The following is a 27,326-nucleotide window of genomic DNA, read 5'->3' as shown; positions in this document are numbered from 1 at the left end:
GCATGATGTGTTAGATTCGCGTCTCTCCTCTCCCGATCCACAGGTTGTACTCAGAATCTCTTCAGCATTCATGCTAGCTCTTGCATGCTTGCATACCAATCCACAATCTAGGCCAACAATGCGACAAGTGTTGCAGAGTATGTTAATCATGTAACTTCTTGAGTAAAATTTTGAGAATAAAAAGGAAATTGTGTATACCTTTTTTTATAGTGAAAAGACCTGCAAATGCATCTTTATATTCCTTATTTTTTGCCATTGGTAGGTATGGATCCAGACGAGTATATGTAAACAATCTCATGGTGCAAAAGTCTAGTTATACATTTATGGAGCGGCTAAGAGCCAATATTTTGGCGTGTATATATGTTGCAGGTTACACAGTCGTTCCAGCCTCCAGCTGGATTTGTCCCTCAGATGGATGTTTTAGTAAACGCTCTTGTTGTAATATCCCTAGAATCACAGTGCGTGTTGATCACGTCGAAATGATCTTGTAATCCTAACCAGTGTTGAATCCTAACCAATAAAATTGATTTGCACATTATATATCTATTAATCGAAACTTGTAATGTATCCTGTCGGTAGTGGAAAGCGCATACCTGCTTAACCTGGATATGACCTGAGAGTTGCTATTAGGGAGTTGTAGTGTGGCCGCATCATCAAAAATGATGTCTGAATTTTCAGCAGTAGGTATGACTACCAGAGTTCATATATGCATATCCTCAAATTTGAGGTACCAGTGTTGACTTGAAGATGGTTTTAGGAATGTGACTCGTAAGATATTTTCCTTCAATTTGTAGTCTCCTGCCAGAAACGTCATCAACAGATATCATGGGCGGTTTGACTTTATTTAAGTAGAAGTATTTCTTATAAACATTCTGGAGTCTCTGATGTGCCAAGTATATGGTTACGAACTTACGATTGATTGTTTCTGTCCAAGTAAGTATAAGTATTTTCAAAGTTACTGATTTGAAAAATCATAGATTGTAGAATACTCTTATTTGAAAAATCATAGCAAACCAAACTTACCAAAGTACGATGTGACCTCCAACACGGTTTTGACCAAGTAGATTCTTGAATGAGCGTCTTCTTCTCTGTTTTGTCACCTAATTGAATTGAATTGAAGTATAAACAAAAGCTGGAAACATCACAAAATTATAAAATTACCGAGTGAGAGAAGACTTGACGCATTTTGATGATGACTTATTACCCTTGAATGACTTAGAAATGAATCTAACTAATATATATCTTTCTGATTACGATCAAGGCTTTCAATCTCTTCCCAAGCATGGGCTTCTTAAGAGTCCTCCCGCCCCTGTTCCTTGTCTTTCTATTCTATACAAACTTCGCAACAAGTCAAAAAAATTGTCCAGTTAGATGCGGCGGCGACGAAAGAGAACCTAAAATTCACTTTCCTTTCGGCGTTAACGGTGATGAGCGACAAAGTTGTGGTTATCCAGGATTTAATCTTTCTTGCAACAATAATGGAACAGTTCTTGACCTTGGATCGTCGGGTAAATTTATGGTACGAGGAATAGATTATGTCACACGGGCAGTAGCAATCTATGACCAAGAGAATTGTCTTCCTAAACGGCTTATGAATCTTAACCTTTCAAATTCTCCTTTCAAGAGTGCTTACTCTTGGTACGTCGGCTTCTACAATTGTTCTTCACCGCCTGATCCATCATATCGTATAGATCCTATCCCTTGTCTCAGTACGTCAAACTACTCAATATATGCTACAACTTCTCCGAACCCAACAATAATACCAAGCTGCGAGTTCATTAATTCAGTTGCGGTTCCAGCATGGCCAGTTTACCCGTTTGGATATCCCGCTGTTGATATTTACAAACATCTTTTTCTTATGTGGGATACGCCGGACTGTACGGAGTGTGTTGTACGAGGTGGCCAATGCGGATTCAAGAACAGCAAGAGCTCTGAGGTCGAATGTTTTAATCTTCGAAAACGTGGTAATTATCTCTCATATTTAGCATCTCGAATTGGCTTATGAAATATCAAGCTTGACTAGTTATTAGATTAAATAATTTTTTGACTGAAACCATCAAAATGATTTCGCTTTGCTTCACTTCGAATTTAAATCTCTGAATTTAAATGATGTCGCTTCGAATTTAAATGATTCTTCGCTTCACGGGTGAATTAAGAAAAGAACCTGCTCAACTATGCTATTGTTGTGGATTCAAAGAGAATCAGCGCTTAGCAATGAAATGGGTCTGACAATTAGACACAATGGACACAATAGTCTTTATTGTTGAGTACTGAATTACTTGATGAAGTTCTGATTTCCATATTTTTTTTGTTCGGGGCACGATTTGTTATTCTGGTCCAAACCAAAAAATTTCCTAAACTTCGCACCGAACGAAACGACCATACATACATGATGGTAAAGTGTGTAATTCTCCACCTTGAAAGGCCCTTAATTAAGAAAAATATCTCCTTCGCCAAATTTTGATCCTGACTTCAGTATTTTGTTCGGGAATTCTAGTAGTCCCATAAGTTAACACTACCTTTACGAACCTGTGAACCTGTGATTCTAGTATCTACGAACCTGTGATTGCAGACTTGCAGTACCTAAAATGTTAAGGACAAAGGTATAACGTAGTATATATGCTTAATTACGACTTATATATGAGCTATCTCAATTCTCAACCATGGCCAAAAAACAGAAAATGTGTTCCAACAGGTGATAGAAAAAGAAAATGATAATTAAAAAATAACAAAGAGAATAATAATAAAATAATATAAAAAATGATAATTTTGGTATGTTCAAGCTGAAATTTAACTTTGATTAGGGTAAAAAAGAAATGTATTATTAGGTTATCGAAAAAAAAAAGAAAAGAAATGTATTATTGTAAAATTAAATAGGCTAAGAGATTGTGTGTCTTCTCTCTTTAATTGAGAAAAGATGATAATTTATCATTTATATATATATATATATATATATATATATATATATATATATATATATATATATATATATAGATTACATTAGGTTTACATCTAGGGTTAGAGTTCCCAAAACGATTTTGGTTATAGAATAGGAAACTTCTAATACAAGAAAAACAACCGACTTTATTAGTCAAGTTAGTTATCAGTGAATCAAGCGTCGCGTCTTGGATAATGTGAAGCAAAAAGCCAAGCCGCCTTGTTGTACAACAACAGCCAAGTATATCTTATTACTCCCCTCAAGTTGGATCGTGGATATCGATAGCGTCCAACTTGCCAACCGTGGTTTGAAAGGAATGACTTCCTAGTGGTTTGGTGAAAATGTCGACAATTTGATCAACATAATGAGTGTCTTCTTGGAGCAATTAGCGTGATTGGATCTTTCACGAACAAAGTGGCAATCAAGCTCAATATGCTTGGTCGTTAAGTGAAATACTTGGATTCTCAACTATGTGAATAGCGGCTTGATTGTCACAGGGGAAGAGAAATAGGTTGGCAAAGAGAAATACCAAGATCGGTAAGAAGATATGTCAACCATTGCAATTCAAAAAGTGATATAAGCCATAACACGATATTCTCCTTGGGCGGATGACACCGCGTAACGATTATCCGTTTCTTGGTTTTCAAGATATAGGACTGAACTAAGAAAAATGCAATAACCGGTGGTAGAAGCGGCGGTTGTGGGACAACCTCGCCCAATCAAAATCACAAAATCCCTCGTAAGTGGAGGACTATTGGAGGAAAGAAGGATGCCTTTACCAGGAGATCCTTTGAGATATCGAAGAAGTCGATGTGCGGCATCCATGTGAGCAATACCGCGAGCGTGCATGAATTGGCTTAGTACATGAACCACATAAACATCCAGTCCTCATGCGTCCAGCTGAACATGACAATCAACACATGCAAACCACCCGAAGTTTTACAGCTTGACCAAGAAGAGACTTTGCAACGCCCAGGTACCAGTACCCCACAGGCTGTTCTTCCGTGGCTCAAGTCATGGATGGTTGTACTGTGGATCTGTTTCAGTTCCGGTTAGATGTAAAGCCCTATTTAATCCTTCTTGTCGGGTTGATAATGAGATTCAACTGCCTCCTTTAAAAGGTATTCCCATGAATGGAACCAAATTTATGCTGAAGGTTTCCTGCAAAAGGCAGTTTTGTTGGACAACCCTGCGTCAAACCCAAATTATGTAGTCATGGCAATTTATGGTGACTACCATAGATTCTTCTTCCTCAAGCCTGGTGACAGATTTTGGACAGTCCTAGATTTCAAATACGAGGGACATGGATGATGTTTTTTGCTAAGTAGGATTGGGGAATTCATTAATGAGAAAAAAAAAAAAAGAACTGTACAGTGTTGGAGAGTAAGGAGTGCTAGCCTCCTACATCACCAGTGCACACTCAAGCAAACCTACAGTAGATTTAAGTCTGGTACCTCCCATTTATGGGGTCTACCATCACATATGTAACTGTTACTGGTACCTAATTTTACTCCAAAACAGAAAAGAAAGGGCGTGGATGATGTTATATTCTACAAAGATCAGTTTTATGTGGTTGACTTCAATGGACAAGTTTTTTTCCTGTGATGTGAATCAACGTCCTCTAAGCTTGTAAAAGTAGCAACACAACCCGGATTGTATTACTACTATATAGGAGGAAGAAGTATCTCGTGGATTTATGTGGGAACTTGTTGCAAATTAGAAGGAGATACAAAATTACTGATGGTTCATATTCCACTGGGTTTGAATTCCATAAACTGGATTTCCTTGAAACAGCAACTGGGTTAGATCTAAAAGAGCTTAGGGCCAGGCTAACCCTCTTCTTAGGGATAATTATTCCATGTCATTTGTCATGATAGAGAGGTTTCCGAGGAGGCAAGGCCAAATTGTATCTATTTCTCAGATGATACCTATGATGGATTTTTCAGAGGCTTATATGATGAACCTGATGATATGGGACCTTCAACTTTGATGGCAGAAAATTTGAACCACATTATCAAATGAAAGCCAAGACTATCTCTCCCGCCCCTATCTGGATTGAGCCAACACAAGGATCTATGCATCTAACTAACCTAGCGTGTAGATGAGCCTAACGATCAACTGTTAAATGCTTGATGAAACTGTATGGATCAAAGGAAATCTTCTACATCAACTACCCTAAACTGTAAACTGTTGAAATGTGTTCCCCTGTATTAGAGGTCAAACTACTAGAAGCAAGGTTATCACATGTATTTTGCTTTCTCATGCAATTCATTTTACAAATTCCAGGCATACATGAAGATTAACACCTAACTATAAAACCATCACAGCAAAGAAGCCTAGCCCTAATAATCTTTGTTTAAACTTAGACAATCTCCAACTCATGGCCAAACTAATATAAGGCAATTAGAATCGCGAACCCTTAATAAGAAAATAGATCATGGTACTCAATGTTCTTTTGGTTAAAGCTATTAAATCAATGAAATTGTTACATTAATTGAAATGAAAATAAAGATTGAACCTGAGCCTCAAAACTTTCTCTCAGCAGTGAAAATGCCTGACAAGCACGTTTCGGCAATACAACACCATCTTTAGTAACACAGGCATCAGCTTCTGAATACCTTTGCCCAGGCTCTTGAACAACTGTTGATGATTTCACCCAACCTATAGCTTTACTAGATGGAAAATATACCCTGGTATGTTCATGTTAAACAAAATCCATAAATTTTCTAAGATAATAAAATAATCATATTAAAACCAAGTAAACGCACAGAATTACATTTCCAGTGCATCTTTTAGTTCAGAAGTCGTTTCTTTAGCCTCTTCTAGTGTCGGTACTCCACCGAAAACAATCCTTCACGCCACGTTCAATGAGTCCAGTACATATTCTCCATAACGATGAAGCGTCAGTACAAAATTTAGTTGGCCTTCTTTTTGAATTGCAAAACGAGTGTTTCGTAAATTGTCATTATAACTGAATGAAGATGAGCGGGTGACCATTGGGGAGCAAACCCAAGGCCGGACCGGCTGTGACATCGTCATGCCTGTTAGTATTCCTAATAATATTCTTTATAAATCAGATGTTCACCATGAGTTGATAATTGTCAACTGTATCCACTATTTGAGTTAATTTAAGACGATATTTTATTTTGCTTTCCCTAATCCAGACTAGCATATATTTGTGCTGGTACCCTAATCCATAAATCAAGCAGGAAAGTTGTCGATTGTTGATCTGTATCATTCATACGGAGTAACGGAAAGTACTTTCGGAAAGTGTAGGATGTATGTACCTTTGTAATAGAGGAAGACCACATTTTCAAGCATGTCTTAGACAAAGAAGTTGGGCGTTCGTACCATATTCTCTAGTACTGTTTCAAATTATATTACATTGTAACGACAAGATTAGAATTGTGTGTTTTTGGAAATTGGCAGTGTGGCTCCAATTGGAAACATTGAGGCTTTATTGAAATTTACTTTGATTAAAAAAGGAAATGCTAAAATTGTCAATTTGAAAGAAAAAACCTAAGAGTCAAGTAATCAAAATTTATGGAGTTCTGAAAGCATATAAAAGTTTTGATTGCATAATAGCAAGTCTAATGGAGAGCTGCTAAAAATTACCACATAAGCCTTTTAGCTTCCTTTAACCAAATTTGGCTGCCCAAAATCAAAAAAAATCATTCCAATCCTGTTTTCATGGTAGAAACTTTGTTGTCTGTATAATCCAGACCATAAATTGCAAACTTCTCTTCTCTTCCCCATTTCTCTCTGTCTTCAATTGCTTCCACCTCAAAGTTTTTCTCTCACAAGCACTCAATTTGACAATTGTTTGGGCAAGATGGGTGAAATAAACATTGACACAACAACAAATTATGAATTTGTCACGTTTAATCAAGTGCTAATTGAACACATTTACCTCATACCTTAATTAATTGTTAATTGAATGCGTAAAATGTAAAGAGCTAGGATTGATGGGAATAATAGGTTAGTACGTAGTTAGTCTCAAGGTCAATTTTACATTAGTATTGTCAAGAATTGTTTTGGTTATGTAAAAAGATTGTTTGAAAGCTTGTGTATTGATGTAAAAGGATTGTTTGAAATGATTGTTTGCTAGTTTGTATATTGATGTAAATAGATTGTTTGAAAGGATTGCTTGCTAGGATTAATTGTTTGAAACGATTATTTGCTAGGATTGATTGTTTGTATGTTTGATCATGCCTTTAATCATGGTTAATTGGGCATTATTTGGTGGTAATGGGTTTGATAATGTTTGAATTGCAGGTGTCACTCAAAATGAGTAACAAAGGTAAACGATTTTCCCGTTGAAAAATAGTTAGTAGATTGACAAAAAGTCAACGCCAACGCTAAACGACAATGAGGATGAAAAACAAAGTCTATAATTTGCAAAACCATCCAAGACTTTCATTTCCGTGACTCAATCGATCTACTAACACATCCTACATTGGCTAGAAACCCGTAAACACAAATATCTCATCGTGTTAGTATAAATGGTAAGCATTTGATCGTTATTTTTATTTTATTTTTTTAACATCCTAATTTGTATTTTCTTTAATTTTAATGAAATGTTTTGAATAAATATTTAGGCAACGAAGGAGATGAAATTCATGGTGTTGTTGGGCATCCGTGACGTGAACACTTAGTGGAATATAATGGTTGCCAAAAGGAGACTATTTTCGCATTATCTGAATGAAATTTATAATCTCTATTTGGGTAATTGTTTCGATGTGGTTTAATATATGTTTTGATCGAGCGGTGGTGGGTAAAAACTCACACTTTCCACTTTCTGCAAGCCGAGATAGGTATCACTCCATTGGATGTCACTATGCTAACGAGAATGAGTGTAGAAAAAAGAAAGACAAATAATGATCCGTTTGGAGAAGGTCGGTACTCGACTCGACTTTTGATTATGCAGAGGAGTGTTAACCCAATATAAAGCGGGAGCATTGGTCTAAAGTGGTATCAACCTTATTTTTTTTTAAATGAGTTCATGGACAAGACTAAAGAGAGTGACGAAGGTTGGTGCCCAACAAGTACGGTCGAGAGAGATAGTTATGAGAGCCTTATATTTTTACTTAATCATGCAGTTGTTTCTTCCCCACGTGTGATAGTTCACTGAGATTATGTTAGATAATGTGTTTGTCATGGTTAGAATACATTCATGAGTTTGATTGGGGTGGTGCTATGTTTGGAGTTTTGATTTACACGGTGGATCAAGCATGCTGACTTAACAATAATGTTGGGAATGGTCAATGCATGTGGTGGCTTCACCCCTATTTTACAAGTAAGTTTTAGATTTTTAGTATTATAACTTTATTTTAAATTACAAGTTTGTTTTTATATTTATTTTTATTATAGTATCAGTGGCATGAGTACGTACCTACAATGACTCCACTTCTGAGATTGAATATGGACCGTGATATCGTTCCACGGATTAGAGCATGGATGAATGACTATAAAGATCGAACGCCAATCTGGTCAAGACGCCACAACATTCACTTAGACCGTAACCAACTTAAGACTAGATCGGCATTGGCGATACAGTGGACACCATACTATACTACAAAGTATTTGCAATTAAATGTTGAGGATGTGGTTGGGGATACCGTGGATGATGGTTGGATGCGTGAGGCGATTCGCTGTGTACGTCGTTCATATGATCTTACAATGCACCGAGTTGTCTTTGAGTTTAGAGATATCATCGTGTGGTACATGGGCGATAGGTGTTGGCACCAAATTGTTGGGACATATTTTATCCCACACCCTCCTCCGGAGAATATGTGCCCATTGGGAAAAGCTAGTCAGTAGAGGTTCTAACTATCTTAGAAATAATGAAGACTTGTCGCCCACAAGCTTCACTCTATTTAGATTTGAATAGTGACTATGACAGTTACTGGGATCGTGTCTTAAAGGGGTCTGCTAACATGTACAAAGCTGCTAACATAGATTTTGTAGGATATAAGACTACTATTAGAAGTGATTTGTGTATTCCACACCCTACTTAGTCCTACTCTTCATCGCAAGGTCCTTACAAAATTTTTGCTCCACCTCCTTCCGATCCGATAACCCATAGAGCTATGACATAGTTACGTTTAGTGGAATGCATACCATCATACCTATACCTCACATTGATTAAAGTTATCTTCCTAACCTTGTTCGAATTTGACACTCTATATGAGGTTCTAGATTAGGTTAGTATTTGGTTTATATTGAAACTTAAATTATATTTGGTTTATAATGATGATTTTTCTTCTTTTCTTCTTCGCCGAAACTCACATTATCTCTTCCTCCTTTACTCTCCTCCCTTCCCTCTCCCCACTCACCGATGGATGAGCTGGGGCCTAGGGTACACCCTAGCTCACCCTCAACTTTCGCAAACAAATTTTTTTCTACTATTCACATATTCACGAAACCAAAAAGCTAGCTAGTCATATCCTAAAAAGACTCAATCAGCCTCCTAAAAAGCTAACCGTATTAATGTGTAAAAGTACTAAAGTACTTGGGTTAACACTTAAGTACTTAACAAGGTGTTGACTTCAAGTCTAACTAAAACCCACGACCCATAACCCACCAAAAGACAAAATAAAAAACAGTGCACGCAAAACCAAAACCAAACAATTGAAACAAACAACTAAACAAAAAATATCTTACTCCAAATTTGACTTTTTATCAAAATTTAAGCAAAACCCACTACGCAAGTACCTACTTTCCACAGTTTTACCTTTCTCTCTATTATTTTAATTAGTTATCTATAATTTCTAAAATTTTATAGGTAAGCCTAATATTATTAAATTTCTTGTCTTATTTTTTATCTTTTCATATTAAGTTGATTCCTAAACTATGTTTTTTAATTTTTGTATTCTTTTTGTGAATTCATTAAACCACATATTTTTATTTAATTTTATTTTGTGAATATCATAATAACATTGGTAGTTTATTTTAGTTAGTATAATTTCAATTCAAATTGATTAATAGTTTATTTTTAATTGTTTAAACGGATATGTTAAAGTATTTGATCAAAGGAAAGTCGCTACCCACTCAACCTACTCAACCACCTAATAAAACAAATATTGTTGCCAATGTTGAAGTAGGATCCTCCTCAAAGCAAAGTCACCAAGAAATTGAGGATGGTGGTGTTGCAACCCACGCCAAAGCGGGTTCAACGTGAAAATCGTGAAGAACTTGACTTGTCTAGTCTTCGTGGAGACCCCCGTGACCGAGGAAAAAGATTTTTAGATTATCATCCTAATGATCAAGACTTCGGTGAGAAAAGCATATTTGCTTAGGGGTCCTTGCCACCCTAATCATGTTTTTCCTCCAAGAACAAGAGGCAAGAGAACTGGCGCTTTCAGATTGAGTGGTATGAGGAGTTTAGTTGGTTGGAACATAGTATTCACGAGGATGCCGCATTTTGTCTATATTGTTATCTCTTTAAACCTAATAAGGGGCACAAGGAGGTGGGGATGTTTTTTTTTTCACGGGGGTTTACTAATTGGGAAAGAAAAACCAAATTAAAGGAGCACGTTGGAGGACCAAATAGTGCTCATAATATTGCTTATAGGGCCGCAGAGGCTTTGTTAAATCAAGAGCGATATCGAGACATTTCTTCACGCACAACGACCAAGTTCGAAGGGATTATCGAATACTCCTAACTGCAATAACTGATTGCATTAGGTTTCTTTTGAGACAAGGTTTAGCTTTCCGTGGTCATGATGAATCAGATGAGTCGATCAATAAAAGTAATTTTCTTGAACTTATACGGTTTCTGAAAAATCATAACGAAGTCATTAAGAAAGTTCTTGATAATGCTTCTAAAAATTGGAAATTGACATTGCCTGATATCCAAAAAGATATTGTGAATTCGGCTGCTGTGGAAACTACAAATGCTATTCTAAAAGATTATGGAAATTCATTGTTTGCTATTTTAGTTGATGAAGCACGTGATATATCAATTAAGGAGCAAATGTCAGTTGTTTTACGTTATGTCGATAAGAAAGGTTGCGTGATTGAGAGATTTTTTAGAGTTGTACATGTTAAGGAAACTAGTGCATTAACACTTAAAAAGGCAATCGATGAGTTGTTCTCCAAGCATGGGTTGAGCATATCTAGATCTAGCGTGAGACAAGGGGTATGATGGGGCCAGAATATGCAAGGTGATTTGAATGGCCTAAAAGCACTTGTAATGAAGGAGAATGAGTCTACATTTTATGTTCATTGTTTTGCCCATCGCCTTCGTTAGCCCTTGTAGCAGTTGCAAAAGAACCATGAGTCAATCGCTAACCTTTTAGTATTCTCTCTAATATGGTAAATATTGTTGGAGCATCATGTAAGCGGCGAGATATGTTGCTTGCGATGCAATGAAGGCTAAAGTTGTTGCAAATAAGTACAAAGTGGAGAAATTTCAAGTGGCAAAGGGTTGAATCAAGAGACTAGTCTTAAAACGATCCGGTGACACTTTCGATGGGCTCACACTATTATACACTTCTTGGCATGATAACCACTTATGGTTCAAGTAGTTGATGTGCTTGATAATGTAGCGGAAAATGGTTTAAGCTCGAACAAAGAGGTGAGACTTCACGGATTATTAGATTCAGTCGCCTTTTGAATTTATCTTCAATTTGCATTTGATGAAAGCGATACTAGGAATTAACAATGATTTGTCAAAGGCATTGCAGCCATGAAGATCAAGACATTGTCAATGTCATGGCTCTTGTTAAAATAACAAAGGTAAACTTTACAAAGGTGATGAGAGATGATGGGTGGGATAGTCTCATGATTGAAGTTTCTTCACTATGTGTCAAACATGATGTGGTTGTTCCAAATATGGAAGAGAGGTATATGGCTCGAGAGGGTCTCGACGAAGAGCGTAGGAAACACCAATTTACATTACTATCGTTTGGATTATTCTATCACCGTATTGATTTGCAAATTCAAGAGTTAAACGACGGGTTTAATGAAGCAAACACGAATTACTTCTTTGTATGACATGTCTTGATCCTAGTGAATCGTTTGTTGCTTTCGATAAGCAAAAGTTGATCTGTTTTGCTCAACTTTATCTCGATGATTTTTCAGAGATAGATCAGATGGAATTAGCGGATCAGCATGAGAATTATATCATTGATGTGCGTTCCGATACTAAGTTTGGTGAAGTAAATGGAATTAGCGGCTTAGCCAAAAAAATGGTTGAGACGAAGAAAGACATTGTATACCCACTTGTTTATTTGTTGATTAAGTTGGCGCTGATTTTACCTGTTGCTACTGCCACTGTGGAGAGGGCATTTTCTGCTATGAATATCATAAAGAATCGTTTACGCAATCGGATGGCGGATGAGTGGTTGAATGATTGTTTAATAACATACATTGAAAAAAAAGTTTTTGATAGCATTGATACCGAATTGATCTTACAACGTTTCCAGAAGATGAAGAAGGATGATTAAAAAGAAGGCGAAGGACAACTATGCACAAGTACTTGTTTAAATTTGATTTTTTTTTTTCTAATATATTAATATATATATATATATATATATATATATATATATATATATATATATATTTTATATATGCTTGGTTTTTGTCCGGGTTGGCTCACCCTCACTTACTTTCCTAGCTCCGCCATTGCCGCTCACTCTCCACTGCTAGCAGTTATACTAGTTTACATTAGAGAGATCGGTAGAAGAGCCAACCAAAAACAAGTTTCCTGTGCCATATTTGTTTCCAGCAAATACCCCTACTGATGTGGGGGCCATACAGAACACTATGCTCTTTCAAAAAGCCCAAAATAAAAGCCCAACTTCCCTCCTTTTCTTCTTCCTTTCCCACCTTCTCTAAACACACTGTTCCTCATTTTCCCAACCATCACTATGCCCATCTCAAAAGGAAAGTATGGACGATCTCTATTACAATTGGCATTTTAGCAATCCTAAGATCAGTGAGCAAGAAATTTGGATTCGAAAAAGATGAAATATTGGAACTGTTTCGTGATTTATCAGATCATTTGGGGTTTTGGGCAATAGCCATTTACGTATTGATTCACACTGTAACACTTTCTCTTTGTTTGCCTTACGCTGTTTTCTTTGAAGCTTTTCAAATTCTTTACAGCTGTCATTTGTGTTTTTTGTGCTAAGACTCTTGGTGCCTCTCTTTCTTTCTGGATTGGAAGGTCAGATTATTTTATTTTATATAATTTTATGTAATTATTATATTATTTAATGTCGTGTAATAATTGAGAAAGAAAAAAAAAATGCTGAGTAATGTTAGCAAAATGAGTCAATATTTTCATAATGTGCATGTCTTGTTTTAGAGTTGAATAGAGGAGAGTGTTTTGGTCAATGACATAAACATTTCTAATATAATGTACAAATAATGGTGAACATAAGTGCGTTGTGTTAGTCTACTGTTTCCTTTTGGTCAATAGATCGTTGAACTTTTATAGGAGTTATTAGGAACTAGGCTAGGTGACTTGGTCTCTTCGTATTTGTGGTGCGTTGTGATTTATGGGATGCTCTGACTGCTAGAGGGTTGTGTAGAGGATTTATGGTCTGTGAAGACCTTAGTTTTCCATCCTACTTTACCAGTACGGTGTTTTAACATGTTCTTAAGGTTGTTCCAAGTCTTGGCTCAATCTGTTGAAAAGCCAATATGTTAGGATTAGGGAGATAGAAGAGTTTACCTATCTGAACTTAATACTAGCTTTCTTCAATAAGCCATAGGTACATCGTTATTTCTCTTGGGACGCCATAATGTACCTAATTTATCTTGGTTTCTATAGTGAGTACTTCAGGATAAAACTGTGTGTGTCTAAATATTGTCCAAGGAAGCAAGTCCCATTGAGTTCTCCAGATTGGTTTTCTACATGTCATTCTTTTTACAATGTAATTTGGGAAGTTACTGAAAATAATCATTTGGATCTCATTTTGCAAATGACTTGGACCGTTAGGCGTGAATCATCTGATTGACTGATTCGATAGACTTGATTTGCTCCTTATTAGGTATAGTTAGTAAGTCCATTAGACTCTTAGGCTGTGTTTGGTTCGCTGAAATTCAATTCCATAATGAAATTAGATTCTTAGATTTGTGTTTCCATGAATTGTTTTTTCAAGAAATTGGATTGTGTTTGTCTGGTTATAAATGGAAAAGTTTATTTTTAGTGGAGTTTAGCTTGGGAGTACTGGATTACGGCTTATGAAACCTGCCAAGCATTCAATCAAAACCTGCTATCTTCACATTTCTCCTCCTCTCTCTCCTGCGAGCCATCGGGTGGCCAAAGTTAGAAAACAACTTCCTTTTTTTCTGAAAGTGGAGGTTGCTTTCCTCCTTTTCAACCCATTTAAAAAATCCGTTTTCAAGTTTTTCACTTTCCGGGTTGAACCAAACAGTTGAGAGTTTTCAATTTCCATGAAAACACTTTCTTTTCCTCACTTTTCCTTGAGCCAAACACAGCCTTAGAGTTGTGAATCATGCTTTGTCTGAATGGTTGTAGTGGAGGTGTAGAGAGGATGAGGGCATATTGGAGTGTGCTGACTAATAAATTTGGTGTGTCTAGCCTTGGAGTGACAGAATGCTAGTCTAGTCATTGTGCCAGTGTGCTGTTTATATGGTAATGAAATAACATTTTGGTAGGCTTTAACTGTTTAAGGTGTGCCTAGGTAACAAATTCGATCTTAAGATGATTGGTGGTGTGGACAGAGCCTAGGAGCTACCAGTTAAAAGCATCTACTGACTTACTGTTTTAGAACTTGGAAGTTAAATCTTTTTGCCTTGGAGTTCTACAAAAATTTTGTATTTTAGAGGCTTACTCGCTGCAGTTGCTAAAAGTTGCTGCTTGGAGTACTAGTTTCTATTGTCTAATTAAAGGTTGTATCTCCAGGAATGTTGGAGAATAATAGCTCTCTGGTTTGGTATATTATCTGAGACTATAGGGTTTTTTCCACCTCTTCTTCCTGAGAGTAATCTGTTTAACAGTTTTCTGTCATCAGTTGTATTTTGCAAGAAAAACTCTTGGAATTTAATTTTCTCCTGGGCTTTTATTTTTCAGGCTTGTTTTTAGGAGTTCAAGCTCAACGATGGAGTGGATCCAGAAAAACAAATACTTCCACATCCTTGCCAAAGGAGTTGAGAGGGACGGCTGGAAATTTGTCCTACTTGCTCGCTTCTCACCAATGCCATCCTATGTAATAAACTATGGTTTGGCAGCGACTAAAGTTGGGTTCCTTGTAGATTTTCTGCTTCCTTCAGTTATTGGATGCCTGCCAATGATTATACAGAACACATCCATCGGCAGTCTTGCTGGTGCTGCTGTAGCTTCTGCATCTGGTTCTCAAAAATCGCAGATTTTCTCGTACCTTTTCCCCCTACTTGGCATCATATCCAGTATTCTCATCTCTTTGAGGATCAAGAAGTACTCTTCAGAGCTCTCTGTGGATGAACCTTCTTCTGGCAAGGATATTCTTGACACTAATAACACTGACGACTCATCTCAAGAGGCATTACGTGAAGTAGGAAGTGAGGGATTGAAAAAAAGGCAATGAATCTAGCTGACATTTTTGTAAGAAATATTATTTCATATTCTAGAGATCAAAGATTGTTAGAGGGGGAGGGAGTAAATGGCATTTGAGTGAGTCTTAACCATGAACATCTGATGTTGTATGTTGATGATAATTTTGGTCTTTGCAAATTTGATACTGGGTAAACTGCGTTGAATGGAAGATAAAAAATAATAATGGGCTTCAAATTCTTTTAGTTTTTGGCATCTGCAACCATATGGTTATGGACTTCAATTCGATCAGATAGTCGATGTTGTCTTGAATGTACCATTTTTCTATACTTCAACAAGAATTTGCTTGGCAGATATTATTTTCCTTCAGATCATCAGTCACTAAGTCCAGTTGTGTTGCCATACATGATACATGTAGCACAAAATTGTAATTGTTGTGAACCAATCGCAGTAATCCACTCTACGCGTGGCCTGTGCAGCTATTCTCAAAATCTCAAGGCGTCTGAAGGTGAGATTTGGGAACATTGAGGTACCTTTAGATTGTAAGTGTATAATTAAATTCATTTGGTGTCCCGCGGCAAAAAGTGTAAATAGAAACAGCGATCTAATTACGTGTTAATTGAGTGTGCAGTGGATTTGTTATTAAAGCTTCTGCATTTGATGTAGTGTTTTGTAGTATAAACGTGGAATCACTTCCAGTTGGTGCATAGGGACAGAGCAAAGACGGGCTCAGATATGGGTGGAGTTGCCGTTAGTTGTGTCATTGAACATGTCACAGTTTGTTAGAGAGCAGTGGTCAAACGGCCATGGGGTGTAGGGAGATGCGGGAGTGGACCTGGTCTGAATCTATCATCTTCTGGTAAACTTTGAACACTCACAGCCCCATCTACATTAATAAGTAGATTGACATAATCACCTATGGCCTATTTGACCATGGCTGTTTGACTTGCGAGTAAGCTGACCTAATATCAAAGTCCAGCAGTAGCTTGATACTGTTGACATACAATAGTCAGTACGTAGTAACTAGATTAATTTTAAATTTGCTATGATTATCTTCAAATGTTTTTAGCTATGAAGTCTCAACTCTGAAACCTTATTTTCAAATATCACAAATATCAGCAATGTTAATATATATGAAGATGTCGCTTTAAGGATCAAACTATAGGAATGACCTGAAGTACAAAAAGAATCTCACCAGTGTTTGTCTGAAAATTCCGAAATAAGTAATCTTGTTTATCATATTCTAAAGTACGAAACCTCCAATGCTACGTACGAGTGAGCTTTTCTCTGCAAATAATGGAATTGGTTTCCCCACAGAAGTTTTCTATGCTTCTGTACTGCTGCAGTGCTGCTGCACATGGGTCAACTGTCAAAGAAAAATATAAAACTTGTAAATAAACTATTTATTGGTGTTTAGAACTCAGTACGTGTACACCACCCAAGATTGTCAAATAAACATGAAGTAACATTGGGGTATGGTATCTTCATTTTATATTCAAGGATCTTGCTTCTAGAAGAAATTAGGAATGTCTATAACATGGAACGTGGAAAAATAAGTTCAAATTTTCCTCTTTCAGCGAATAGAGACTCGATAATAGACATGACATGGAGATAATTAAATACAGAATCATCCATTCTTGTGTAGAGGATTACATTTTTGTGTATATTTAAACCCACCGTTGCTGTTGGGTAACAGACATTTGCTCTCAAAATTTATGCGAGAATGAGTAATATGATGAAAACTGTAGCTTTGTCTATCCTTGTCAAAGTTGGTGTGTACACTTTAGCTTCTTATGTCAAAAATTGAGGACCGAAGTCAAAGTATGACTGTAATAAAACAAACTGTATTAAATCGTTAGGACATTTATAAGTTTTGAATTAGGTTAATTTTTTGTAGATATAATCTCATAATTATTCTAAATATTGTCACAAATAATAAAAAAAATCAATTTTTTTTAAAACTTGCCAAATATAGTATTAAAAATGGTAAAAATGAACGGTCTACAATTAGCCAAATTTTATAAATTGTTAACTACATTTGGCAAGTTTGAATTTTTTTGATTTTTTTATATTATTTGTGACAATATTTAAAATAATTAGGAGATAATATCTACAAAAAATTAGCCTAATCCAAAACTTATAAATGTCCTAATGATTTTGAGTTTGTTTACGTATCAAGATAAAATATGTCCCTAGAACCCCTCCCTTGCAACAAATTAAAGGCACCATGAACCTTTCATTATGCCACAATTAGATTAATATTGCAAATCATTACAACAATGATGATGGTTCTTGAGAATTATGTCTTGATGACTTTTTTAGTAGTTTTGGTTCTGTTAGTATTTCAGATAGCAGAAGCAGGGTATGAATCAGAAGTTGATGCTCTCCTTCAATGGACAACAGATACCAACACAAACAACTCGACTCCATGCATGTGGCATGGGGTAGTTTGTGACAGGACCGGAAGTGTACTGAACTGAACCTTCAAGAAGCCAGCCTGCAAGGTACACTTGAAAACTTAGACTTTTCATCCTTGCCGAAGCTAGTCTATCTTGATCTCAGCAACAACAAACTCACGGGAAATATCCCGTCCCAGATTGGTACACTTTCCAGGCTCACCCACTTGGATCTTTCAGTAAATTTTCTTACTGGTAGCCTTCCTCTTTCTTTTGGTAATCTTAGTAGAATCATCAAGCTCAATGTATCTGCTAATGGCTTAACTGGGGAACTAGACCCACTCTTGTTCACCAACTGGACCAAACTTGTGAGTCTTGGACTGCAAAATAACGAGTTTATTGGTACCATCTCTCGTAAAATTGATCTCCTTACAAGCCTTAAAAAACTCACCCTGTCATACAATAATATAGGTGGTTCAATACCTCCAGAGATTGGTAACTTGAAAGATTTGTTCCTAGTAGCTCTCTGTGGGAACTTTTTTGATTGGTTCCATCCCTCAATCTTTGGGTAACTTAAGCAACCTCATGGTGTTATACTGTTATACCTTGATCAGAATCAACTCTCTGGATCAGTTCCCTTAAATATTGGTATAGTGAGGAACCTGCGAGATTTGCATCTCTTCAAAAATCATTTATCTGGTTTACTACCTGAAGAACTTAGCAACCTATCGTCTCTGGCTCGACTTCATTTGAACGGTAATAACTTCTCGGGAAATTTACCACAAGAAGTGTGTCGAGGTGGATCGCTACAGTATTTTGCAGCGGCCAACAACCAGTTAACTGGCCCCATCCCCAGAAGTTTCAAGAATTGTACGACCTTATTCAGAGTTCTACTCAGAGGAAATCTGCTTAATGGAGATATATCCCAAGATTTTGGATTACATACAAGTCTCAATTATATTGATCTGGGATATAATAGACTCAATGGGAAACTCCCATCAAACTGGACAGCATTTAAAGATTTGACAGCGTTACTTGTTCCTGGTAATGAGATCAGTGGGAGGATTTCGGGGGGACTAGGCCAACTGAATGACTTACAGGTACTTGATCTTTCTGAGAACCAACTCGTAGGAGAAATACCAAAGGAGTTGAGTAATCTGTCTGTTTTGTTCAATCTGACCTTGTGTTGCAATCAATTATCTGGTAATGTACCACCGGAATTTGAAAGACTGTCCAATCTTGAGTTCCTAGACCTCTCATTCAATCAGCTAGGTGGGCCGATTCCAGACCAGATAGGTGAGTGCTTGACGTTGCGGTATTTGAATTTGAAAAAGAATGAGTTGTCAGGTCTGATCCCATTTCAGATTGGAAATCTAGTGCAATTGCAGGAATAACTAGACCTTAGTCAGAACTCACTCGCTGGAAATATTCCAGCACAATTCAGCAAGCTCATTATGTTGGAACAATTGAATCTCTCCCAGAATCAGCTTACAGGTTCTATCCCTACTTCCTTCAGTCAGATGGTAAGTCTATTAACCATTGATTTTTCGAACAATAAGTTGGAAGGCTGTCTTCCCAGAAGTAAAGTTTTTGAAGAAGCTCCATCCGAAGCATTCAGTAATAATAAAGGTTTGTTCAGTGATGTTGAAGCTTTGCCGCCCAGAAGCTTCTCTGGTAACGAGGGTACTGAAAAGGGTTTGCATAATGGTGTAACAAAGATTGTTGGTTCTATTGTGGGCTCATTGTTTTTACTGCTCCTGCTCGTTGCAATCTTATTTTATTTTCATCGAAAAAGAAAAGTGCAAAATTCTGATGATAATGGACCTGCATCTGCCAGCAAAAACATATTTTCAGTTTGGAATTACGATGGGAGCATTATCTACGAAAATGTCATTGATGCTACAAATAATTTTGATGACACGTATTGCATTGGGAAGGGAGGATCTGGAAGGGTTTTCAGGGCAGAATTACCAACTGGGAATGTAGTAGCTATAAAGATGCTTTCTTCGCAAGAAGATGGCAAACTAGATAATTTGGAATGTTTTATGAATGAGATTCAATTCTTAACAGAAGTACGGCATCGAAACATTGTAAAACTTTATGGGTTCTGTTCTCACCCCAGGCACACATTTTTTATTTATGAGTACATGGAAAAGGGAAGCTTAGCTGATATTATCAGTAGAGAGAATGGAGCAAAAGAGTTTGATTGGCTTAAGAGATTGAATGTCATCAGAAATGTTGCCAATGCTTTATCATACTTGCATTATGATTGTAAGCCACCCATCCTTCATCGTGACATATCTAGCAGCAATATTTTACCGAATGCAGAATTTGAGGGTTGTATCTTTGATTTCGGCATCGCAAGACTTTTAAATCCTGATTCATCATTATGGACCAAAGTTGCTGGCACGAAGGGCTACATGGCACCAGGCAAGCTTATGCTTCCCCTTCCCTTTTCCATTCAATAAACATAATCATGTCTTGAGAAAGTATATCCAACTTTTGAAACTTCTTCTTTATAATCATATTGGATTAGATAGGTAGATAGATACTGTCTTAAGTTTCCTACATTTAGCTCGGTTTCCTAATTAACTTCGGAGTACTTTTTATTTGTTTCATAGCTTGCTTACACAATGGCGGTGACAGAAAAATGTGATGTTTACAGCTTTGGTGTATTAACATTAGAAATTATTATGGGAAGGTGTAGAGAAAAAACGAGTTTTTCTCTGTTTTTTACATTCGAGGCGTCCGCTTCAGAAAAAGGTACCCGACCATGGTCCAATGTTTTACGCCGACCAGAATTCCGTATAAGCGCGCCAGCCAGTCAATTTTGTGAGGGCTTTCACATCAAGAATCGCGATTTTGGTTTTGGTATAAAACAAAAATCTTTTTAAAACCTAACTTTTTCCAAAACCAAGAAAAAAAAGAGATTATAAGAGAAAGCAATTCTGTGAGTTGAGTGTTCATTCTTTGTGAGTGAATTGAGAGACTTGTAATCTGCTACTTAGGACATCTAGTAAAGCTTGGAACTTCAAGTGTGGAAGTAGGAAGAAATTCTTAACCACGATATATCTCGCCTTGTGGTTTGTTCTTCCTTTACATTAATTGTTTTACTTTATATGCTTGTTATTTGATATTGGAAGTGTTCGGATATTGCTTGGAGGGTGTTGAAGTCTTGTCTAGTGTGAAGGATCAATCTTTGTGTAGATTGATCGGTTTGTTCGCGGTAACGCCATTTTCGCGACTTATATATTCACAACAATTGGTATCGAGCTTAGGTATACGACTCCAGATTTTGAGTTTAGTGCTCAAAATTTGTGTAGACAAGGTGTTCGATTAAATTCGAAAGAAACCGTTTCTTTTGGGTTATTGTGTGTAACTTGAAAAGATGGCTCCCAAGATATTAAACGCAAGGTTTGAAGTAGAGAAGTTTAATGGGAAGAGTAACTTTGGGATTTGGCAAGTCCAGTAAAGCGACATCCCTCATCCAACAAGGCTTTTTAAAGGGGATTAAATCTAAGGCTACGAGTATGAGTAATGATGATTGGGAAGAGTTCGATCTTCAAGCTTGTTCATCAATCCTGTTATGTCTTGCTAATGAGGTTATGTATAGTGTGATGGGAGAAAATACCGCCGCCGTATTTGGCTCAAACCAGAGTCTATGTATATGACCAAGAGCATGACGAAACAAGATGTACCTTAAGAAGCGTCTTTATCTTTACATGATGGTCGATGGTTCATCGATGCAAAGAGCACGTTAGTGAGTTCCGCTGACGCCTAAGCGGATTATTTGAATGTTGGTATGAAGATGGATGATGAGGATCAAGTGGCATGTTTAATATTCTCTTTGCCGTAAAAGCTATGAGCATCTAATGACTACATTCATGAACGTAGAAGTCGCCGATCTTGACGAAGTTCAAAGTGCACTTCTTTCTTATGAAGTTAATGAAGAAGACATTAATAGAGAATAGCATCGATGCAGTCGGGGGCTAGTGGCAAGAGGAAATTCAGATAAAACGAATTATTCAAGTAATGAGAATTCTAGGTCCAAGTCAAAGAAGCCTTTAAAATATGTACAAAGGCTACAATTGCAAATGAAAAGGGACATTATGCAAGTAATTGTCCTCACCAAGAAAGAGAACAAGAGAGACGGTCGAAGAAAGGTAAGGCAAAAATCGAGGCAAATTATGCTTCGAGATCCGAAGAGGATGAGTTCACTCTCGGTGTCCACACAAGACTATATGACCGGTGCCGGATTCTTGATTCCTGATGTTCCTATCATATGTGCCCGAATAGAAAGTGGTTTACTTCTTATGAGAGCATTGATGGTGGTTCCGCTTTAACGGGTAATGACGTTGCTTGTAAGACGGTAGGAATTGGAACTATACGGGTCAAGATGTATGATGGTGTAGTGAGGACTTTAACCGATGTGAGACATGTTCCTGAGCTAAAGAAAAATCTTATTTCTCTTGGTACCTTGGATTCCAAAGGCCACAAGTTTGTAAGCGTGGAGTCCTAAATATTGTTAATGGCTCTTTAGTTGTTATGAAGCGGTCAAAAATATGGAACCTTGTATACTCTGATAGGTAGTACGGTGATAGGCGATGTAGCAGTGGGTGCATGTAGTAATGATTCTGAGTGCACTAAGATATGGCATATGTGTTTAGGGCATATGAGTGAAAAGGGTTTGTCTGAGTTAGGTAAGCCGGTGGTTCTTGAAGAACTTGAAGAAGCCAAATATGGGGTTCTGTGAGCATCGTCTATGGGAAGCAAAGCAGAGTCAAGTTCAAGTCAAGCACGACATTACAAATGAGCATCCTTGATTATGTGCATACGGATGTTTAGGGGACCCTCCGGGTGGCTTCCAAGGGAGGTAACCGCTATTATGTCTCATTCATTGATGATCATACTCGCTATGTGTGGGTGTATATGATGAAATCGAAAGATGAAGTGTTTGAGACATTTAAAAAGTGGAAGGCAAGGGGTTGAGAATCGCATTTATAGGAAGGTAAAGACATTACGGTCCGACAATGGTAATCGAGTATACCTATGGACCTTTCCAAGAGTTCTCGCGGCGCAATGGAATTGCCGCACACTTAAACGATTGTCGAGAGCACGCCACGCCAGAATGGAATGGCAGAGAGGATGAATAGAACTTTGCTTGAAAAGAGCAAGATGTTTATTGTCTAATGCCGCCTAGGCAAAGAGTATTGGGGGAGATGCAAAGGTCCATGGCGTGTTACCCGCATAAATAGGTCACCAATGCAGCCTATAGATTGCGGGACACCTTATGAGGTGTGGTCGTAACCCACCGATTATAGTATTTTGAAAGTGTTGGATCGACAAACTTACTACCATGTGAGGACATCAAGCTAGATCCTGTGAGCTAAAAGGCCATATTCTTAGGCTTTGCAAATGGGGTAAAGGGATATCGATTGTGGTGTCTAGAAGACCACAAGTTCCCCGGGTCGCCAGAGATGTTACCTTTGATGAGACTTCGGTTATCTTCAGCAGTTCTGAAGTAGGCGGGCGAATGGTGAGTCTATAGGTTCAAGCTTAATGAGCTTGAGTTGTCCCGATGCGCCAGATGACCGGTTAGATCATGATGAGGTACCAAATCATGGAACCACACAAAGAACAGGAAGAAGAGCAAGAGCATCCGCGAACTTGTAGTGGCTGAATCCAGCCACGAGACAAGTTAAAGAAGTGCACAAGTATGGGCACGAGAAGCCGTGAAACACTATGGTCGTGGATTTAGTGGCATATGCACCGAATATCGAAGATGATTTGTTTATAGCTTCAAGGAAGCCGTTAGAGATGCTCATTACGAGAGATTGGTTGGTAGTTATGCAAAGCAGAGATGGAATCTCTTGATAAAAATCACACATGGGACCTAGTTTTATCACCAAAGCGGCAAAAGGACTATCGGCAATAAATGGGTGTTCCCGAAAGAAAGAGGTCCTTCCCCGAACCGACAAGATCGGGTACAAGGCAAGAGTGGTAGCAAAGGGTTTTTCACGTAAAGAAGGAGTTGACTACAATGAGGTATTTTCCCCGGTCAAACATACGTCCATTCGCGGTGTTATTAAGTTTAGTTGCTCACTTCAACTTGGAGTTAAAGCAACTTGATGTGAAAACCGCTTTCTTGCATGGGGACTTGGAAGAAGAGATCTATATGAGACAACCTTTGAAGGGTTTTGTCGTCTTGAAAAAGAAAGAAGATTATGTATGCAAATTGAATCGGGTCACTTTATGCGGGTTAAAGCAATCGCCTGCAATGGTACAAGCGCTTTGATACATTCATGATGCAACATGAGTACACCCGGCGCAGTATGATCGGCCGCGGTCTACTTTGAAGGCTTCATGGTAATGACTTCATCTATCTCCCCGCTTTATGTGGATGACATGCTTATTGCTTCCAAAAGCATGGTGGAGATAGACAAGTTGAAATCTCAACTTAGCTCGAAGTTTGAGATGAAAGACTTAAAGGAGCCAAGAAGATCTTCGGGCATGGAGATTGACAGAGATAGGAAGAAGCGACGGATAGTTGTATCTCGGAAGAAATACATTCGTAAAGTAATTTCTCGATTTGGTATGGAGAATGCAAAGTCGGTTTCTACACCTTTAGTTTGGCATTTTAGGCTTTTCGCCTAAAGTCTTTCCTAGTTCGTGGAGGAACAACAAAAGTATATGGCAAATGTTCCTTATGCAAGTGTCGGGGCGCTTTGATGTATGCTATGGTGTGCACATGCCCGACATTTCACGTGCGCTTAGTGTTGTCGGCCGGTATATGGCAAATCGGGAAGCAAAGATTGGGAGGCGATGAAATGGGTACTAAGGTACTTGAAGGCTACTTTGGATGTGGATTAGCTTATGGTGGAGGCACTTGTTATGTCACTGGTTTGTGGATTCTCGATTATCGCGGTGATCTAGATAGACGGCGATCGACCACCGGTTATGTGTTTATGATGCATGGTGCACCGGTTAGTTGGAGGTATATGCTTCTACAGTACTCTGATTTACTCTATCTACTACCGGTGCAGTATATGGCGATGGCGAGGCGCGAAAAGAGGCACTATGGCTTCGAGGTCTTCTAGATGATTTGGGTATTGAGCAGAACAGTGTTGTTGTGTATTGTGATAGTCAGAGTGCTATTCATTTGGCGAAGAACCAAGTTCATCATGGTCGGACCAAGCATATTGATGTCCGATATCACTTTATACGGGATGTCGTTGAGGATGGTGATGTAGACTTGAAAGAAAGTAGACACCCATGACAACCCCTCGCCGATATCTTGACGAAAGTTGTCACCGGAGTTAAGTTCCAACACTGTTTGGACTTGCTCCAAATCCTACATGTTTGAAAGAGCCCTGTGTGGGCATAGCCTTTCGAGGCAAATGATTGGCGAAGTCTTTCTTCTTTGGAGGTGTTCTTACCGGATGTGATCTTCTTTGGATGTGTTCGCCTTAGTTTTATGTGTTAAAACCTCACCGAGGTGGAGAATGTAGAAAAACGAAGTTTTTCTCTGCTTTTACATTCAGAGCGCCCAAGCCGTGAGTGGCGCAACCCGCCATGGTCCGATGTTTTTAGACCGACCCGGAATCGGCGCCACTTCACCACCACCTTCAAGCTGAATGAGCGCCGCGCCAGTCAATTTTTGTGGGCTTCGCATAAGAATCGCGATTTTGGTTTTTGGTATAAAAACAAAATCAATTTTTGAAAACCTAACTTTTCCAAAACCAAGAAAAGAGATTATAAAGAGAAAGCAATTCCGTGTGAGTTGAAAGTGTTCATTCTTTGTGAGTGAATTGAGAGACTTGTAATCTGCTACTCGGACATCTAGTAAAGCTTGGAACTCGCAGTGATGTGGAAGTAGGCAAATTGCCGAACCACGATATATCTCGTCTTGTGGTTTGTTCTTCCTTTACACTAATTGTTTTACTTTATATGCTTGTTATTTGATATTGAGAAGTGTTGGGATATTGCTTGGAGGGTGTTGAAGTCTTGTCTAGTGTGAAGGATCGATCTTTGTGTAGGATTGATCCGTTTGTTGTGGGTAACGTTGTTTCCGCACTTATATATTCACAACAGAAGGCATCCAAGGGAACTCATCTCTTTACCATTGCCGCCAGTTGATCTGAACATATCACCGCATGATGTGTTAGATTCGCGTCTCTCCTCTCCCGATCCACAGGTTGTACTCAGAATCTCTTCAGCATTCATGCTAGCTCTTGCATGCTTGCATACCAATCCACAATCTAGGCCAACAATGCGACAAGTGTTGCAGAGTATGTTAATCATGTAACTTCTTGAGTAAAATTTTGAGAATAAAAAGGAAATTGTGTATACCTTTTTTATAGTGAAAAGACCTGCAAATGCATCTTTATATTCCTTATTTTTTGCCATTGGTAGGTATGGATCCAGACTAGTATATGTAAACAATCTCATGGTGCAAAAGTCCAGTTATACATTTATGGAGCGGCTAAGAGCCAATATTTTGGCGTGTATATATGTTGCAGGTTACACAGTCGTTCCAGCCGCCAGCTGGATTTGTCCCTCAGATGGATGTTTTAGTAAACGCTCTTGTTGTAATATCCCTAGAATCACAGTGCGTGTTGATCACGTCGAAATGATCTTGTAATCCTAACCAGTGTTGAATCCTAACCAATAAAATTGATTTGCGCATTATATATCTATTAATCGAAACTTGTAATGTATCCTGTCGGTAGTGGAAAGCGCATACCTGCTTAACCTGGATATGACCTGAGAGTTGCTATTAGGGAGTTGTAGTGTGGCCGCATCATCAAAAATGATGTCTGAATTTTCAGCAGTAGGTATGACTACCAGAGTTCATATATGCATATCCTCAAATTTGAGGTACCAGTGTTGACTTGAAGATGGTTTTAGGAAGAGTTCGGTTTTAACCGGTTATGGATCAAATCCAAAGAACCGTTGATTTAGATTCAATCCGTTGTGTGCCGAGATCTGTGTCCTGATCCACGAAACGTCAATCCAACAGCAAATTGTAATGGTTGCTGGGATTTGATCCCAGTAACCGGTTACTGTGTAGCCGGACTCTTTTAGGAATGTGACTCGTAAGATATTTTCCTTCAATTTGTAGTCTCCTGCCAGAAACGTCATCAACAGATATCATGGGCGGTTTGACTTTATTTAAGTAGAAGTATTTCTTATAAACATTCTGGAGTCTCTGATGTGCCAAGTATATGGTTACGAACTTACGATTGATTGCTTCTGTCCAAGTAAGTATACTGATTTGAAAGTTACTGATTTGAAAAATCATAGATTGTAGAATACTCTTATTTGAAAAATCATAGCAAACCAAACTTACCAAAGTACGATGTGACCTCCAACACGGTTTTGACCAAGTAGATTCTTGAATGAGCGTCTTCTTCTCTGTTTTGTCACCTAATTGAATTGAAGTATAAACAAAAGCTGGAAACATCACAAAATTATAAAATTACCGAGT

The 27,326-nt window shown here is 37.9% G+C and overlaps 2 protein-coding genes and 1 pseudogene across 3 annotated transcripts; all 3 read left to right on the top strand.

Annotated features, from left to right (window-relative positions):
* Positions 1 to 1,516: 1,516 nt before the first annotated feature.
* Positions 1,517 to 2,005, top strand: LOC147495571 (putative RING-H2 finger protein ATL21A). The gene has a single exon (XM_086568416.1). The coding sequence runs from the start codon at positions 1,517 to 1,519 to the stop codon at positions 2,003 to 2,005; it is 489 nt and encodes a 162-aa protein (XP_086424542.1).
* A 9,597-nt stretch (positions 2,006 to 11,602) lies between these two features.
* LOC147495570 (uncharacterized) lies at positions 11,603 to 15,623 on the top strand (annotated as a pseudogene). Its single transcript, XR_015199559.1, has 3 exons — positions 11,603 to 11,784; positions 12,827 to 13,109; positions 14,985 to 15,623. The product of XR_015199559.1 is annotated as an uncharacterized LOC147495570 (transcript).
* Positions 15,624 to 17,722: 2,099 nt separating this feature from the next.
* LOC147495569 (uncharacterized) lies at positions 17,723 to 26,181 on the top strand. Its single transcript, XM_086568415.1, is given in 5 exon segments — positions 17,723 to 17,818; positions 17,902 to 18,407; positions 18,441 to 20,269; positions 20,459 to 20,540; positions 25,934 to 26,181. Coding segments are annotated over 5 exon segments (2,724 nt in total). The 3' UTR covers positions 26,145 to 26,181.
* The last annotated feature ends 1,145 nt before the right edge of the window (positions 26,182 to 27,326 follow it).

The sequence above is a fragment of the Coptis chinensis genome, chromosome 6, assembly GCF_015680905.1.
Source record: "Coptis chinensis isolate HL-2020 chromosome 6, ASM1568090v1, whole genome shotgun sequence".
Taxonomy (NCBI): domain Eukaryota; kingdom Viridiplantae; phylum Streptophyta; class Magnoliopsida; order Ranunculales; family Ranunculaceae; genus Coptis; species Coptis chinensis.
Note: the sequence above shows the minus strand (reverse complement) of the source record. Positions and strands in the feature narration are given on the sequence as shown.

Bases quoted from the DNA above. Each gene is read 5' to 3' on its own strand.
- LOC147495571 (XM_086568416.1), top strand. From the start codon at position 1,517: ATGGTACGAGGAATAGATTATGTCACACGGGCAGTAGCAATCTATGAC.